At 36.5% G+C, this 17,719-nt stretch overlaps 2 protein-coding genes across 3 annotated transcripts in view; one reads left to right on the top strand and one right to left on the bottom strand.

The window, feature by feature from the left end:
• Positions 1-5,042: 5,042 nt before the first annotated feature.
• Positions 5,043-6,024, bottom strand: LOC135738645 (cytochrome c oxidase subunit 8A, mitochondrial). Its single transcript, XM_065256713.2, has 2 exons — positions 5,689-6,024; positions 5,043-5,467 (listed from the first exon to the last, which is right to left on the bottom strand). Exons 1-2 carry the CDS (start codon positions 5,812-5,814, stop codon positions 5,357-5,359), a joined length of 237 nt encoding a protein of 78 aa, XP_065112785.1. The 5' UTR covers positions 5,815-6,024; the 3' UTR covers positions 5,043-5,356.
• Positions 6,025-7,265: 1,241 nt separating this feature from the next.
• btbd7 (BTB (POZ) domain containing 7) overlaps positions 7,266-17,719 on the top strand; it is a 50,447-nt gene continuing 39,993 nt past the window's right edge. For both annotated transcript variants that reach the window (XM_065255812.2, XM_065255813.2), the window contains exon 1: positions 7,266-7,639. The gene's annotated coding sequence lies outside the window, so the exon portion shown is untranslated. The remainder of the gene's footprint in view (positions 7,640-17,719) is intronic.

A 17,719-nucleotide genomic window follows, 5' to 3' on the forward strand; every position in this document is an offset into this window, starting at 1 on the left:
ATTTGGAGGAACAAGGTTTGTATCGTTGTTTTTAATCTATTAAACTATTTCTGAATGCAAAATGATGGTTCACATATGACATAACTGTTATTAAACTAGTTTTATTAGCTTCCGTTGGCTAGTCTGTAATGCCCAGTAAATCTAAAATATGTTTACGCTTGCTTTTAAAAGATTTAAATATTTCGTTTGATCAACAGTTTTATGAAATATGTTTAAAACATGGCTTGTTTTAATCATTTTAGAAACGTCATTTAACGTAGGTGAAGAAACGTTTAAGCAACTGTTTTTTTCTAGTTGTCTAATCCCAGTATTTAGATTGGAGAATAAAATTATCTAAATGTTTTCTTTAACACTTGTGCATTGTTCCAATTCACTACCCTTTCGTGTTGTTAGTGGCCAAAAATGGCCACTAAATTAACCTGCTGTAAAAATGTATCAGATTAATTTTTTTTTTTTTTTTTTTTTTTTTTTGAATAAATCTGTTAATCAACCTCAGTACTGATCAAAACTACCAAATGTTTCCAAAAATGTCATGATTTGAACTCTTTAATTGCCAAGTTCATAAGGCACCAGCAGCTCAGGCCTGAGGAGGGGAACATACAAGTGGTGTACAGAACAAAAAAAAAATAACCGTTGGTGTGGACACGCTTGCAGAGACCACCAATTGATATGCTACAAGTCCTGCTGGACAGACCGAACACACACACGTACAAATATACACACTAAAAATTAGTTTGATTGTTTAGTTCTCCATCCATCCTCTACTCTTGCTTCATTCAGTTTATTTGAAGTTGTTTTTGCATTTTGGGTCATAATAAATGTCATTCATAAATCTGATACCGAGAAGATTTTTTTACAGATTTTTTCACACAGACGCACGCACGCGCGCACACACACACACACACTCACTCTCTCTCTCTCATATGATGTTATACTCCATATAACTCTATGTACAAGCCAGAATTTAAGCTTTGTTTTTTTTTTTTGCACAGGCCTACTAAAGGGTTAATGGTGCCACATGGTGATCAACAGTAAAAATGACAAAGTTAAAGCTAAAACCACAAAGAATCAAAAATGCATGATAATAAGGCGTCATGGCTCTGCAATCAAAAACATTTGTTATAATGGAAGTCAAAGGGGGGAAAATGGCCACAAACAATAAATGAGGGAGAAAAAAAATAAATCTGATTTTGCACAAAAAAAAAAAAATGCATCAAAGCCAATGTTTTTACTAATCTTTGGCATGCCCAATACTGTGAAAAAGGTCAAAGAAAATCCAGCCCACAATCACTTTTTATATTGAAAATCGGTCATTTTGTGTGTGTGTGTGTTTTTTTCCCAAATCAGTGACACCACATTTAAACCTGGCAATTAAAAAGTTAAAATCATGGAATTTTTGTAAACATTTGGTAGTTTTGATCAGTACTGAGGTTGATTAACAGATTTATACAAAAAAAATGAAAAAAAAATTATCTGATACATTTTTACAGCAGTTTAATTTAGTGGCCATTTTTGGCCACGGTATATTGTTAAGTTTTTGAAAAATTTCAAAGCATTTTCTTAAATTATGTGTAAATAAGTTCTGTCACCAAAAATCATTCCATTTGCTGAAACACATAAAGTTCTGGCCAAATTAAGACAAAAAAATAACAAAATGCCCCCACAACACATAAGGGTTAAAAAAACCTGTACTGTAAAGAGGACTGTACTGTAGGTCTTTTGAAACCTAAATCACTTAAAACCTGTAGCGCTAAACAGATAGCAATACATATTTCACTACAACCAACAGAAAATCTCAGTTGTCCTGTATTGAATAGTTTTATTCACTATTAATTTTACACCACAAGAGGGCACTAAACCATTACTGTAATTTCTGTTTCACTTTCCAATCTTGAGATATTTTCAGTTTTAACTTTTCCTTGTTTTGTAATTCTTTAATTCCTCATTTACATTATTAAACTTAGGCCTGGTTTCACGGACAAGGCTTAGCTACAGTAAAGCCTGGACTAGGTCTTAGTTAAATTAAGATGATTACAAACAGGAGAAGAAGACAATTGGTGTGTATTTTAAGACAAATCATTGGCATATTTTAGTTCATATTTGAGTTGATTAACAAAAAAATGTAAGAATTTTTTAGTGTAGAATTGTATAAAGACGAGTGATCATTGTTCTCATCCCATTTTCAATATCAATAATCCTAAAAAAATAAAATAAAACAGGAAAACAATCAAGAAAATCTCATCAAGAATTACACTTTTACAACCACAAAAATAACCAACTAAATACAATTCTGAAAGTGCTTCCAAAGTGTGGGATAAACAGCATAACTGTGTGTATATCCTTATGCTAAACACCCCCATTTTACCCTGAGCTCACTTATTTATCATGCACAATACTGCACACACTTGCACAACAGCAATCATGTATCTCCAATCTTGCTCATCCTTGCCTTTAGGCGCCATTGTGTGTGTTCTGAGTACAACCGTTGCTTATTAGCAGAATATGTAATGCATAAATACATGATCCCAAACATTAAACAAATCCAGTCCATTCAATCATCTTTTTATTAATTAAAGGAATACGCTTTCTTTGTTAGTTAGAAGCAAATAATTGCAGTCAGAAAGTCCTGGCAGTGTCATATTTAGCTGTTACCAGGAGGGAAAGAACATTCTGTCCCGGGTTGTGGGAATATCAGGAAACATTGTTTGCTCTAGAGACATTAATTCAGCTATTTACATGTTAATCTTTGAGAGATCAGCTGCAGCATGCCAGAAAAAGAAGAGAGCATAATGCTGTTACACTTTTAATAAAGAAGTCAGGTGGAGATATAGAAAGCTGCCTTGTTTTAACTAAAAAAAAAAAAAAGAGTATATTTTAGCATCACTGGTAACACTTTTAATCTTTTTGCACTATAGAGTTTGATACATAACTGCATTTTGCATAATTAACAGTCTAAATAATAACCATATAGAACAATTATATGCAAGATCCTACAGTTCTTGTGGGTTTTTTCCATTTTACCATGTGGGTCAATTTAATTTTCAATATTTCACTGCACTACACTGTATTTGACCCCAAAAGGATCCAACAAGTGATGATATAACAGCACCACATTCTGGTTATCATGGACTTCCTGTGGCTGTTTCTCATATTGCTGTGTCGTTCCTTGCATCGGAATTTGAGGAAAGAAACTGTGGTTTTGTAAAGGAAATGGTAGATTTATTTAAACAAGGTTTACAATCCTGCTGTTCTGAAAAAATAAACAAACAATGGGAAGTGCTTGAGACTTAGAGTCGCACAAATTTTACAGGATGGATGTATCCTCCTAAGCAACTTGGCAACATTTTGGTGATTGAATATTATGTGTACATTTTCAAACCCATTGCATGATAAAGTCATACTATAGAAATGCCATGAGATTATTAAATTAGTTTGATAGACAACAAGTACTCCATCTAACATACAGTAAAATTAAACTCCAGTCCAGTAGCAATAAAAACACATTATAACAGGACCATTTTGGTAACAGGGCTGCTAAGATTGCAAACCCAATGGAATAATAAATAAAATCTTAAAACAGTTTACTTATTTTACCCTGTTTTGCACTGTATTTCTTTTATGGAAAATGTGCATAATACTCCCTTATACAGCAGTAGAAAGAAAACACAGATCATTTACTTCACACCCAATTTAGTTGGATAATTCCTATTTCCTTTAAATTGCTGCAATACCAATTAATATTTTCCTCCATATAACTGACATGAGTCTCACAGGTAAACTAAGCCTGTGTGTAGTACTTTGCTGAAATATGCTAGTATGAATCCATAACTCTTCTCCTGCCACTTTAAATGACTATAATCCCATCACAGGCCTTAAAACCTACAGGAGGCTTATGGATAGCCACACAATGCTTTCAAGCTCATTACATTACATTATAACCTCATCCTGTCACATAAAGTGCTCCTGGAAGAGTTTCAGATAACTTAAACACATATGGCTAAACACTGTTAGTGTTTATGATGTTATCAGGTACATCAATGTTTTGTGTAGTTCCATTAAAACAGATGCCTTTTGGGATAAATAAATGGGTGGTAACCTGATGTAGAGCCGGCAGCCATCACCCTGCGGATCTCGATGGTTACCGATCTCCTGGGAGAAGGTTGGCTGCTGAGGAAGTGTTAAAGGGCCTGCAGGGGTTGCTCCATACCCTGTGGTCCATGTGGATCCTAATGCCCCAGGGGGAAATTTACTGCAAAAAGATGTTACACTGAAGTCCTTAATCTGTTTTCTTTTCTGTCTGTTAAAGGGACACTCCACTTTTTTTTTAGAAAAAATGCTAATTTTCCAGCTCCCCTAGAGTTAAACATTTGATTTTTACCGTTTTGGAATCCATTCAGCTGATCTCCGGGTTTAGCGGTACCACTTTTAGCATAGCTTAGCATAATCCATTGAATTTGATTAGACCATTAGCATCACGCTAAAAATTTACGTTAAAGTTAATTAATTAAAGTTTTGATATTTTTCCTATTTAAAACTTCTTTGATATTTTTCTTATTTAAGACTCTTCTGTAGTTGCATTGTGTACTATAACAGACGGAAAATTAAAAGTTAGAAAAATAAGAAAATTAAAAGCCGTATCTGCCTAGAAAATCACAACTTTAATTTTCTGTCGATCTTAGTACACAATGTAACTACAGAAGAGTCAAGTTTTAAATAGGAAAAATATCCAAACTCTTTGGTTATTTTTTAGCGTACAGTAAAGTACAGTTAAAATGTCTCTAGCAAATAGCTACCCTTTAAGAAATAAACGTGCTTCACAATGCCAAAGAAAAACAATTTTTTTATAACAAGGTTATTTGATGTGAAAAAGGTTTATTAGACTATAAAAATATTAGAAAGAAATGTTTTGAACCTTTGACTGAATGGTTATTGCTTATTGCAGCCAAGAACCCGTTTGAAACCTTTATTATTAAGACTGCAGGCTACTTCTAAACAAGTGCACCTGCATCAATGCAAACAAAATCACATAGGGAAACTGTGAGTTAACAACAAAAACAGTTGGTATAAAGTGACGTTTTATTAAAAGAAAAAGTGCAGTCACTAACTGTATTAAAGTCCACAGAAGATTTCGCTTACAGTGGCATTAAGGGCAACGGTCCTAAGGCATTAAACACCATCCAATTACATTCAAACAGAGCCTCTTCTGTTTCTCCACAATAGGACATTATTATCAATACTAAAATGTATATTTTAATAGGTTTATGAAGTCAGTTGCAGGTGAATAATGACCTAGAAGCAGCCATGTCTGTCTGTAGTACACAACATCAGGTAAGTTGACCGGAGAGATGGGCTTTCTTCAAGAATTTGGAGGTTGTGGTCTCTTGCGATACTCTGGGATGTGATGCAGAATCCAGCCGGCAGGAGCCAGGAGTGCAACAGCAAACACAGACAAAATAAAGAAACTTTGCTGTAAAAAAAACCCAAACGTTTTACATGAAACACATTTCTTTTGAAAAATGGCATTCTGATATGTTGTAGAAAATTTGTTTTAGGGCTCCTTAGGTCAGCCTTACAGTAGGTGAACTATATTTTCAATAAAAATAAATCCCATGAGGCTGTGTACTGTACCTGTTACCTAAAACAATAAGCTTGTTGCAGATAGACAGGCAGGCAGATTTGTTTACTTACCCCAGGTCCAATCTTGTTTTTTGGTGGCTTGCTGTAGATGCTGGAGTGACGATTCTGGAGAAGACACCTAGCTCTGCTGACAGTCAGTGACCGAACAGCTCCCTTCAGAAACAGCTCCCTTCCCATCCCACCAGCTGTATGGGTCAACACCAGTACGTCTGTGTTCACTGAGTATAACCCCTGGGTTTCCTGCCTCGGGACTGCTGGAGAGATAATGCATGGGTCTCTTCATATTTTTAAGACTATCTTCCAAAACCAACCCACTGTGTGGGAGGGGCCTGTGCAGAAAGACCACTCACCCATTTTTGACAATTAACCAGAGTTAAAAGAAACCGTAGCTTCATCTATCATCATTATTTGGCCTTATATCTGATGTAATTAACATTTAAATTTACATGAAAACATAAATCCTTACAGGTGATGGATGAACGCATTTCAATTTGACATGATATTAAATACAGTAATTGTTTTATATTTTGTTTTCATCTATAATTTATGTCTTGTGTGATTTTCTCCCTGCTTTGCTGTCATTATCCAACAACAAATGAGTTCACAGGGACATGGGTAACTATGAAACACCTGGCACTGCTTATTGCACATTCAGGTCTGTGTCCAGTACAATGAGGTACAAATTACACAAGATCTGATTAGAGGAGCAGATTAAAGGAAGATAAAAGGGCAGAGCCAGCTGTGTGTTCTGTCAGCTGTCAGTATGACCCATGGTATTACAGATCATTCATGTTGCCCATCACATAGGCTTGTCTTTCATGTTAGGACACAGGATGTTTGGCAACTGTTTGGCATTTTATTCTGTTGCTTTGATATAAAGAGGAGACAATTTTTTAGATGTACTAAAAAGTGAGAATTAAAATATGAAACTATTATGACCTCAAAACAGGACAAAGTCATCCCACAACCTACAGAAGGTGGCTTACTTTATGTTTAGCATACCACACAATGTTCAGTTTATAACTGAAAAGAAATCAAGAAAGTGTTATTGGTTTTTACCCATGACGTCAAAAACATTTATGAAAAATTGTGTAGGCTATCACAAAAAAAAGCTTTTACTTCAAAGCCACCTAGTGGACAGAATGATAAGATGTTGCTGCCATTTCTATTGGGAAAACCCTAGAAAATATAAAAAATAAACAAACAATAAAAAAATTGCAACCGATATTTTACATTGAAGTGTTTTATTTATTATTATTATTATTATTATCATCATCATCACTGTTTGAGGTATTTTGAAAATAAGAAATATGCATAATATTTTTAAATCTAGTCAGTGCGTTTTCAGTTATTTAACGATTTTTTTTAATACAAGCGTAGTAATGGACTGTAAAATAACATGTTACAACATGAAAAAGCAAATATGTAGATGCACACATCGCTGCTGCTTTTCTTCCAATTTCTCAAAAAGTGTCGTTTGTATGAGTACCACACAGGACCAACCAACATAGTATGGACCATACATATCTATGGTATGGACCCTTTTCCTCGCGGTGTTTTCTGCGCTCGAGCAGATAGATGGCGTAGCGGCATAGCTAACCAAGTCCTTACGCTTAGCCCTCCCCTCATTGTTTTACTGAATAAGAGAGGATCGCTACAACACTACATGTAATATTTCGTCACGGCAAACTGATATCGAAGAGCCCAGACTCTATTAAATGTATTTTGGTTTTGGACGAACCGTTATAAAGCGAATAATGGGGGAAATGGAGGACAGATGGTGTAACGTAAAAGTACTAGCAGCCTGCTAGCGTTTCATGTTAACGTTATGTGTGTATGTGTGTGTGTATGAACAAGCGACACGCATAGGCTTTTTTTCAATATTACTACGAACGAAAAGTGCGAGCAAATTTGCTAGCTAAGCAAACACAAAGGGGTCGCTGGTTTTGATTTGGCTCGTTTTATGAGCAGGAAGACAAGAACGGCAGCAAACTTGACTCAGGTACGTTTTTTCCCTTTTTTTGCTTTGCTTGCTAATCTGCCATAGCAAGCTCTGCTGATTTAGCTAACTTACATTTCACATTTGTGATTTGAGTATTAACACCAAAATAGTTATAGACTATTTATACATAAGGTTAACTACTATAATCTCATAAACTCCTGAAAGCAACCTTTATTTGAGTCTTCACACTGAACAGTAAGCAAAGCTTAGTTATTATGATTAGCTTGCATGCTAAACCAAAAGAAAACAACATCCCACAAGTTCTTCGGTTTATTATACAAATGAGCTGAAATAATTACATCTGGTGGATTTTGGTAACTTTTCATCCAAATGGGATGTTTGGAGCCACCTGAATGCTAAAAGCTCATAAAGCTAAGCTAGCTGAGTATGCGTAGTTTTCAGATACTACAGATACATTGCCTTCATATCTGCGGACACCTTAAAAACTGCGATATCTTTAGTAAAGAGCGAGATTTATCCCAAGAATAAACTTGAACATATAATCTGTTGTATTTCAAAGACAGATAACAGTTAAGTCATCAGTAGGTACTAACATGTTGTAACCAGTTTTAGATATGTGACTTTCTTGATTCAGGAGATAATCTTTCATTATAACGTATGCTAACAATTTCAACCATCGTGGCTGGCTTGTAAGATATTTTTTATTTTTGTTTAACGCATGTATATGTCCCAACAGAGGGAAATTTTACATGGTCTAACAGGCCCCTTCCTGACCTGGATTTATTTGTATTTAAGAAAAGAGTCTACTGCACTGTGGCTTATTTTAGATCTCTATAATTAGACAGTGCATTGTTTAGAAAAATTAGTGGACAGGAACATATTGCCCCTGTCTTTGTCTTTTATACGACTGTTTATTTCGAATGGGATTTTGAAAGTCATCAGGGTGTAATTAGGCATTTTTTTACTGTCTAAAGTGGTTTACAGAGTCCCATCCTGTTTTGGCCTCGAACAGCATGGAGAGTTCATTCACCTCCACAGTGTCTGTCTGTTTCCCACACACAGAGCCTTTTGACTCCAGTGTTCCCAGGTGCTTTGAAAACCTGTTTGGGATTGTGCTAATGAAGCTTTGTTTTACAACCCATATTGCTTTTTTGTGGTAATAGAGATGGTCACACTGAGAATTAGTTCATGTTATTTGGATATTCAAGTGCTTTGGTTGTCAGATTTCCTCTTAGCAAGTGTTCAGACTGATCTACCGATAGCCTAGCCTACCCATGAGAATCCAAGGTAAACATTTTAATGAAACAAAATCACACCATTTCGGTATGTCTTGTCTACCTCTGTTAAAGCAATGCCTTAATATAATTGAATCGATCAGCATGTTTTTGTAATACAAGAAATCAATCTTATCAAGCGAGGAGAACAGTTTGTGGTTTCAATCTTGCAAAATGTTATAAACATGTTGATGATGTTGGTGAGATAGCTCTCTGTTAAATGGATGGTAGGGGTTTCCCCTCTTTCTTCATGTACTTGCGATTTAGGTCATCCTTTTCTCTACTGTTGTGCTGCAATGTTGTGTGGTTACGCCAACAGTTAAGGCAGATTATCTTGCAATTGTACAGTGGTTCTGTGTAAAGAAGTTTGCCTGTTTTGTGCTGCAGTACGCTCTAAAAACAAATGGTGCTAAATAGCACTAAAAGTTGTTCACTGGCTTGTAATCATAGGGGAACCATTTTAAGTGCCATATAGCACCTGTGTTGTACTTGTGTAGCACCTGTGTAGAACCCTATTGTGCCAAATACACAGTTTCAGCAGTAACAACATAAATAAGTGGCTTTTGTGGTCAACACGCAACTTCCGGTAAACTCCGCTAAAAATAAATAACAACAAAGTCCTTTTAAAGTAGTTTATTTATGTAACAAGCAAAAATAAACAACAAATAGATTATGTAGGAAACCAAAACATTTGTTAATTTCGCCGAGGTATTTGTTCAAGAGTTCAGTTAAACAACTAGTCAGACCATTAAAAAAACTGAAAACGGAAGTAAAGTTCAGACCAGACGCGTAATCGTGTCACTGCACGTGCGTCCGATGAAATGGTCTATAGAACCATATCTGGTGCTATAGTGGTGATATATCACCCCTGGATGGTTCTTCATATGTGCTATGTAGTAGGGATGCGCAATAATTTGCATGCGATTATCATTGCGCATCTCGTCAGTGAAGCCGGTTCCTTGATTGTTAGTAAATCGCCATCACCTGCTTTCAGATGGAGCCACATTTACAGCACAAAGCCGTAATCATAGGGGAACCATTTTTAGTGATATATAGTAGGGATGCACAAAAATTTGCATGCAATAGTCATTGTGCATTGTAATTCCAGGGAGTTTGTATGTTTTCTTGTGAATAAGTCTTTTTTTATCAGGCTCTTTATGTTTAGGTTCAATAATTTTACTTTAATGGCAATGAAAATGTTATTAGTCAATAATTAAAAGGCCTTATTTTCACCAATGTCACTTTAATCATTTTATCTTTTGCTGCAAAACCCCCTAAGTGCATGCAAGCTTTTTTTAGCAAAAATCTCCACTGTTGCAGTCTACCAGTGTTACGTTAGCATCGTGGTGCAAGAGTTCAAAATACTTTCAATCTGTAGTATCGTTGTACCATCTGTAGGGCTGCTACAACTAATTTATAAAAATAGATTTTCTTCACGTTTTCTTCATGCAACGCGTCTGCCGTTGCTAACTGGCCTATGCATTGCTTGACATTGTGTTGAGCGCCCTACGGTGGAAAAAATAAATCACCACCTATGAATACCCATGTTTGTTAAGAAACAATTTCAAAATATATGTATACATGTATATAAGACCTCTATGCATCAATGTGCGCGTGCCCCTTTCACACATTTTATAACTACCGCAGTGAATTGGTGCATTACCATTGCAGTGGTAAAATACTGCCACTGTCACAGCCCTAGTGGTACTTCTGCAACATTGAGTTTCTGCACAAAATCACCCTGTAGCTTTGGATGTGGATGTATTTAACGTAATTTATCAAAGTTCTTTTATTGAGAATGCGGATTTGCACGATTAATCGTCCCAGGCCTAATTTTCCTCTTGTTGTAGTCTCATTGCATTATTTGCTATTACATGTATGATTGTGTTAAGAAACACTGCTTTATACTCAGCTCTATGTTTGTACAAAAATGTTTCAGCTGATTTGATTTGTCTCATGTATTTGAGACGGGCAAAATTTGCTGCATTGTAAGAGCTATAGCCTTCCAATTTTAGTCTCTACTGACACCATTATTGTAATCATTTTCTATTTTTGCAACAAAAATGGGCTTAACGATAAGGATGGCGCCAATGTAACAGAGTTTTGAGATTATTAAGATGTGTTGTTACTGCAGCATGGCTTCAACAATGGATTTTTGAAAGAAATAACGAAATAATGAAAGAAAAAATTACATCTGTCATTGTATTTTGTTTGGCCATTGAAGGCAAAGTAAAAAAGGTATCTCTTCGACTTGGCAAGCAGGAAACATCCTCATTGTTATGCCCTGAAAAGCCAGGCTGGTTGACGTACATAGATGTAGAAATCTGAATAAAATGTTTCTCTTCAGTCTGTAGTCTTTGAAGGTCCCTGTAGTTCCTCAAAAACACTGGCTTGACCTCTGGCTCCTGTCACTGGAGAGAGAAATTGGATGGGGAAAGAAAAGTGGGACATGTTTTTTTTTCCACTTCCCCTTGTTGTCCTTGGCAACCACTTTTCCCTCTTTTAAAATGACAGTCTGACTCAAGTCCCAATATTTTAGCTCGTCCAATGGGATGATTGAGTTCTCGCTCACCTGGGAATAAAGTGTTCACTTCCTTTGTCTAGCTCTCATCATCATGCACTAATGAAATCCAGTACTGTGCAGGAGTAGGTCTGCAGCTCAAAATGCTGCCGGTAAGCTGTGTGTTTTTTTTTTCTGCTGTCACTGTCACAGAAATGTCATTCTTTTCGGTTTGCCAAATCATACAAGAGTAATGTTGCAATACGTTAAGTAATGTTCAGTTGCGGCTTGAGGCGAGTTCACTATATTAGCCACATTGCAAGCACATTTCAGCAGCAAAACTGCTATGTGCAAATCTTGAAAAAGAGGTGTGCACCTGCGGGTGTCTGTCCATTCAACTTGAATAAACTGACGAAAGCTACAATTATAGTCCAATTTGTGCTCATTATGTTTTATGCTGCAATTAATTGTTTTTGTTTCTTTATTTCCAAAAACGTAGGTGATGATGTATTAAAATTAAGTGGTTACCAAGCAATGCATTGGAGTCAAGTAGCTATAAATAAATATTTATGGACCACATGTACGTCATAGAAGGTTGCACTAATTTTCCAGCTCATTACCACATACTTAAAAACAATGGCTTTTCTGCCTAGAAGTTATGGCTCTTCGGCATGTCATGTAACATTAATGCTGATGAAAAAAGCTTTTATCCAAGTACAATCAGTAAATGGCATATCTGATCCGGTAAATACTGTATTTGCTTAAAGTCAGCTAATGGAGCGCAATTTTTTTTTACATTTTGTGGTGATGTTGGGGAAACTGGATGGGGGATTTCAAGTTCACAACATTGTTTCCATTGGACTAAATGGGTTAAATGAACTAACTCTAATATACACTTTTCTGAGAAAATAAAAAGTAAATTGTGCTTTGGTTGAGAATCTGTACGTTAAGCCTGTGGAGTGACTTCTCTTTACCGTTTTTGCTCCTAGCATCACTATACATAACATACTGTAAATCATTTTCTATGAGGTTTACAGTACAAACTAAGATATAGGAATGCACCGAAAGGAAATTTCTTGGCTGAAGCCGAATAAAATTAACAACTTTTTTTATATTTTCAGAATGTCCTTTTTACTATTTTTATTTTACTTTATTTAACAATGACATTTTTCATTTTTTCATTGACAATATCATTATAGGGTATTTTACACCTTGTCACTTCTCTGATCAAATAGCTATAGATAGACTTGTTTAAACTGTTCCATTTACATTCGACCACATAAATGAGTTTTTACTAAACTAATATTATTCCCATCTTTTATTCCCACGCAAAATGCAAATAACTTATTCATTACTATGCTTATATTGCACTGTGTGTTGAGCAGCGGACGCGCGCCTGCGTGCATCGTCAAACACGAGCAAAGAGAGCGAGACGGTGACAAGATTGAAAGGAGATGACCAAGGAAAAAGCGGTCTAACAAAACGCTTTTTGTTATTAAACATTTTATTTCTTTTTTAATACTAGCGTGTTTGTCATTGTAGGACTTTACTGGTTTTAGGAAGTTTTTATTACATACTGCTGATGCTCTTCATCGTTCTATGACATGAGATGAAAAGCTAAAATCTCTCTCAACAGATGAATACCAAGCATCGCCATGTCTTTCTCATACGCTGCATGGTGTTCAGGATGTCTTTTAAATGATAAATGAAACTTGTAGTGCTGTATGTTTTTACGTCTTTCTCGGACACTTTAAATGCTTTAATGCCAACATGTTTGCTGCATTTGCGCGGCTCTCACTCTTTGCTGGTTACTATTTAATTGAGTCATCAAAGACCTTTTGTTTGGTAAATTTTTTTTGCCTTTTTTACTTTTTCACCAATAATTTTGGTTGCCAAACCTTCGGTGCATCCCTACTAAGATATTTAGGTATTATCTAGTTTTTATTTTAACTTAATATGATAAACTCATTTAAGTAAGATTAACCAAACAACATTTCTTTACCTATGATCTGTAAACAATTATCCACACATTAAAAAAAAGTGTCAGTGTTTGAACCACATATTCATATTTGGCTTTTTGGTTATTTTTCTCTTTCTAATGTTCATAATCCGTTAAAATCAAGTGCTTACATCCAGCATATAGAAAATAGGTGGGTGATGGTTGTACTATTGTACCAATGTTGTTGAATTATTTTTGATATAACTTTGTTTTAGATGTTTTGTAGTTATTTTTTATTCAGATTTCTGTTTTGCTTGTGTGGTTATACATTAAGATTGCAGTATTCTTCCTATATTTTCTTACTGTAACCTTGGGGGCATTAGTGCTTTATTATAATTGGAAATGTGGTTGACAGGAGTTTTATTTTTCTGCTCTACATTGAATTAAATTGCACATTGAATTAAAGATCTGACTTTTAGTTTTTCATTTGACCAATCCCAACAAGGCTTGAGAGGATCCAAGCGATGTATTCACTTAAAAATGAAAACTTGGTCATCATTTGCTCACCATCATGCTGTTTCATATCTACAATAACTTTCTTTCAAGGATTGAGTGTTGATGCTGCTGTTTAAGTTGCTGTGGACTTTGACTGTCAAGCATTTGTTTTTATTCCAGCATCTCCTTTTGTGTTTTACCTAAAGTGAGTTTGAAACAACATGACACAGTTTTCATATTTTTGGTGAATCCCTTTCAAGAAAGTCTCTTGATGGTTGACTCTCACTCAGCATTACCTCTGTGGTTTTACATCACTCTTGTATAAGATTCTGCAGGCTTTTATTCATTTCAAAGGCATGAAATAGGGAAAAGTGGTTAGTTGAAGTGTGTGTTCGCAAACCACAACTCACTCCCGGAATGCCCTTCATGGAGGGTTGTGGTCAGGGTTTTTAGATTCGCTTTCTTTGGACCACCAGACAGAGGGTTATTTGCATTTACACAATGTTTAATGATGCCTTATTGAGCGATAAAGAATATGCTTGATTAGTTTTCGTTTCAGTAGCCAACTGAATGTTTGTTTTGTTAGTGTAAATCGTTTGCACACACAGCCTAATACGTGCCACATATGCAAAGTTACTTAATGTTATGTGAAGCTATTTCTAACTGTTACATATTAAAGACGATCTATCCCCACGACCTTCTGCAATCGTCAGCAGACCTGGACATGCGGGGACTACAACCCTATTCCTTAAAATGCTTTAAATTTTCACTGACTGAGTCTCTCAGCGACCCATTTAAGGTTTTTGAAAGTGCATTAGCAGTCTGCCCCACATCAGGCTTCACTGAGACTGCATGTTCTGCTGGGATGACAGCGGAGTCTTCACACTGTCAAGCTCACTTAGACTCGCAGACACATGCCGGGACCCCTGATCTTCGCTCTCACCTCAGGCCACGTCTCGCATGCATCCTTGTCTAAACTGTGATTGCGATGGAGCAAAATAATGCATAATCATTTTTTGCTGTGGATAGGTTTCTAGACTTGGTGAAAGAAGGAATAAAGTTTAACTTTCATTAAAGACAAGTGTGATGATTTCCCTTTTCGTGGCTGTTCTGCTGGTGTGAATTGCTCCATCACAGGACACCGTTAGGTTATTTCATATCTGGTTTGAACAAGTGTTGAGATGCTGTTTTATAATTTCAGCATATTATCTCATGCACGGGCAGGTAGATGGGTGAAGCGAAGCTCAGAAGTAGCCGAAGGCTGTATTAGATGAAGGTGAAGTATTTTGCTCAAGGCTGAAATGGGAGCGGTTAGAAGTCTCCACCCCCACGCAGAGATAGATAGAGCCCTCCGATTAACCCATTTCCATAACTCTGGAAATCATTGTGGCCCCAGCACTCCTCTGCCTCCAATGTAATGAGGTATCACAGTCATACTGACTCATCGTAATGAGAACAAAATCGTATGAACACAGCCCCCGACTCTTCTGGAAAGGCTTTCTATTGTTTCCCTTGGATGGAGGCTTTTGTCCCTACCTATATTTGAACTGGCATATCGGGTCACACTCGGCACATAAATACTTAACAAAAGTCTCTCCTGATGGAGGAAGAGAAGGTTGGACTCAACCGGCATTTCAGCCCTCCTTTAGGCATGCTTTGGATGTGTTGTCCGTTGCGGTCGGAGCTTTTTTTAAACCCTTGTCCCAATTTTCCCTCTCTTTGGTCAAACTTTTTAAACTGTGGACTTGGTGGATGCAGATGTCAAATACATTATCATGCTTGTTCATTCTGTGTTGACTTTTTTTCTCTGTAGATTTTAAAAGTAGCTCAAATCTGGCTTTATTATAAATCCTTCAGACGTTCGAGCAGTTTACAGAACTGGCACGCTGCAGGGGTTTGCCGCATGTGTTTGAAAAAGAGTGAGTTTATTTATCTGTCTGTTGTACAACAGATAAGTATTTTGTCAGAATGTTGAATGACTTATTAATTCAGATCAGCAATGCTTCAAAGCTTAAGCTGTCAGCTTTCAGTCAAAGCAAAAGACGCTGCCAATGAAATTCACGGCGACCAAATCAAATGCTTTTGTCCGGCTAGAACAGTAGAGAGGTAGTTACACATAAAGGATGCCATTAAGTACGTTAATTTGTCTCCATTGCATTAATTTGTCTCTGTTATAGTGCAAAATGTGAGTTGAAGGAGAAAAATGGAATTCAGTAGAGGTCATAATGTGAGTTTTGTCTCACATCTGGTTTAGATTTGGCCATATGCCGGTGTAGAAAGCCCACACCAGGTTCATTCAGGCACGGTTTCGCTTAACATTGTCTTAAAGTGTTAATGAAATTACAAGTCATGTTTCATTAGTCTGCTATTTAGATTCGGACACATTACATTTGCAGAATAATAGCCGGTTTATCAGACTGTAACGGGCAATGCTAGAAACTCCTGTTGCCTCACCCTTCCTGTGCTGAAGGAACCACGTCTGCTTTTTCCTCCCTACCACACACTAGGTCAGGCTGACGCATAAGCAAATCTCTTAGCATTTTGTTTAAGTAACAGTGAAACACAGCTTTGCTGTGGTTTGCACACTGTCAAATCATGTGGTTCAGTCAAAGAGATTCAGGAATTCCACACTATCCACTCCACAACCTTTATCCTCTATTCTCCTCCTCTTACCATTGATTCATGCATCACTGGAAGGGTCGTAGGCTGAGTCTACTGGGAGTACAAGCTAGCTGATGAAAGTCTTCTGAAGAATTGAACTGTGAGGATGGGGACAGTTTTCACTTTCCTGGTTTTAGGGTAAAATCTGAAGTTTAATCATGTTAGGGAGACCGAGGGGCAATCACTAAAACACAGCAAATATTTAGACTAATTAATATTGACGACATTAATGCATCCGCCTCATTTATGTTATCTGCTTAAAAAGCAAGGGGTGGTTTTAAAGTATTAACAATAATGCTTGAGTCAGTGAGGTGGTAGATTGCAGTATTGATCAGTGGGCTTCTTATTCTATCCCATATTCTTATCTTTCCCAAGTGTGGCACTACTGTTTACTTCAATTATTGTGATTAGATTAATCCCAACACCCTTGAGATTGGTATGCTACCGTTTTATGTTTGCTTCATTTTATTTATTTATAACTTTGTGTCTCTTTAAGGCAAGTTTGTTGTAATGTCGTATGAATTGGGAGAAAAGAATGAAATCAGCCTGGCATTTCCCTTTTCTGGAGGAGAGGTTGATAAAAATACAAGCAAAAGAGTCACAGCAGAAAGCAGACTAATTTGTTAGTAAATGAAAGAGGAAAATATGCAGAATTCTCATCCTGCTGTACTTGTAATACCCAGAAGGTCTTAAAACATTTTGGGGTGATTTCCCAGATAGGGCTTATCCTATTGCCAGACTAAGATGCATGTTTGAGCTTTAAAAACATCTTGCCTTGACATATCTTAACATGTATCAGTGCCATTGTTCTGTCTAAAGATGCACACACAAAGTATTGTTTTTTGTAAGCTATGTTTGTAAAAAACTACTTAAAGGATAGTCTACTCATTTTCAATATTAAAATATGTTATTACCTTAACTAAGAAGAGTTGATACATCCCTCTATCATCTGTGTGCATGCACGTAAGCGCTGGGGCGCGCTGCGACACTTCGATAGCATTTAGCTTAGCCCCATTCATTCAATGGTACCAATCAGAGATAAAGTTAGAAGTGACCAAACACATCAACGTTTTTCCTATTTAAGACGAGTAGTTATACGAGCAAGTTTGGTGGTACAAAATAAAACGTAGCGCTTTTCTAAGCGGATTTAAAAGAGGAACTATATTGTATGGCGGAACAGCACTTTTGGGAGTACTTCAACTCGCCTGAAAAATCCGCTCCCCTTCTCCCTCTCATAATGGGAGAGGGAG

The sequence above is a fragment of the Paramisgurnus dabryanus genome, chromosome 12 (genome assembly GCF_030506205.2).
Source record: "Paramisgurnus dabryanus chromosome 12, PD_genome_1.1, whole genome shotgun sequence".
Lineage (NCBI taxonomy): Eukaryota > Metazoa > Chordata > Actinopteri > Cypriniformes > Cobitidae > Paramisgurnus > Paramisgurnus dabryanus.

Excerpts from the sequence above, each read along its gene's own strand:
- LOC135738645 (XM_065256713.2), bottom strand. The coding sequence starts at position 5,814 with ATGGGAAGGGAGCTGTTTCTGAAGGGAGCTGTTCGGTCACTGACTGTC. Across the intron at positions 5,468-5,688 it reads AAAACAAGATTGGACCTGGG|CAAAGTTTCTTTATTTTGTC; the intron begins GTAAGTAAACAA and ends TTTTTTTTACAG.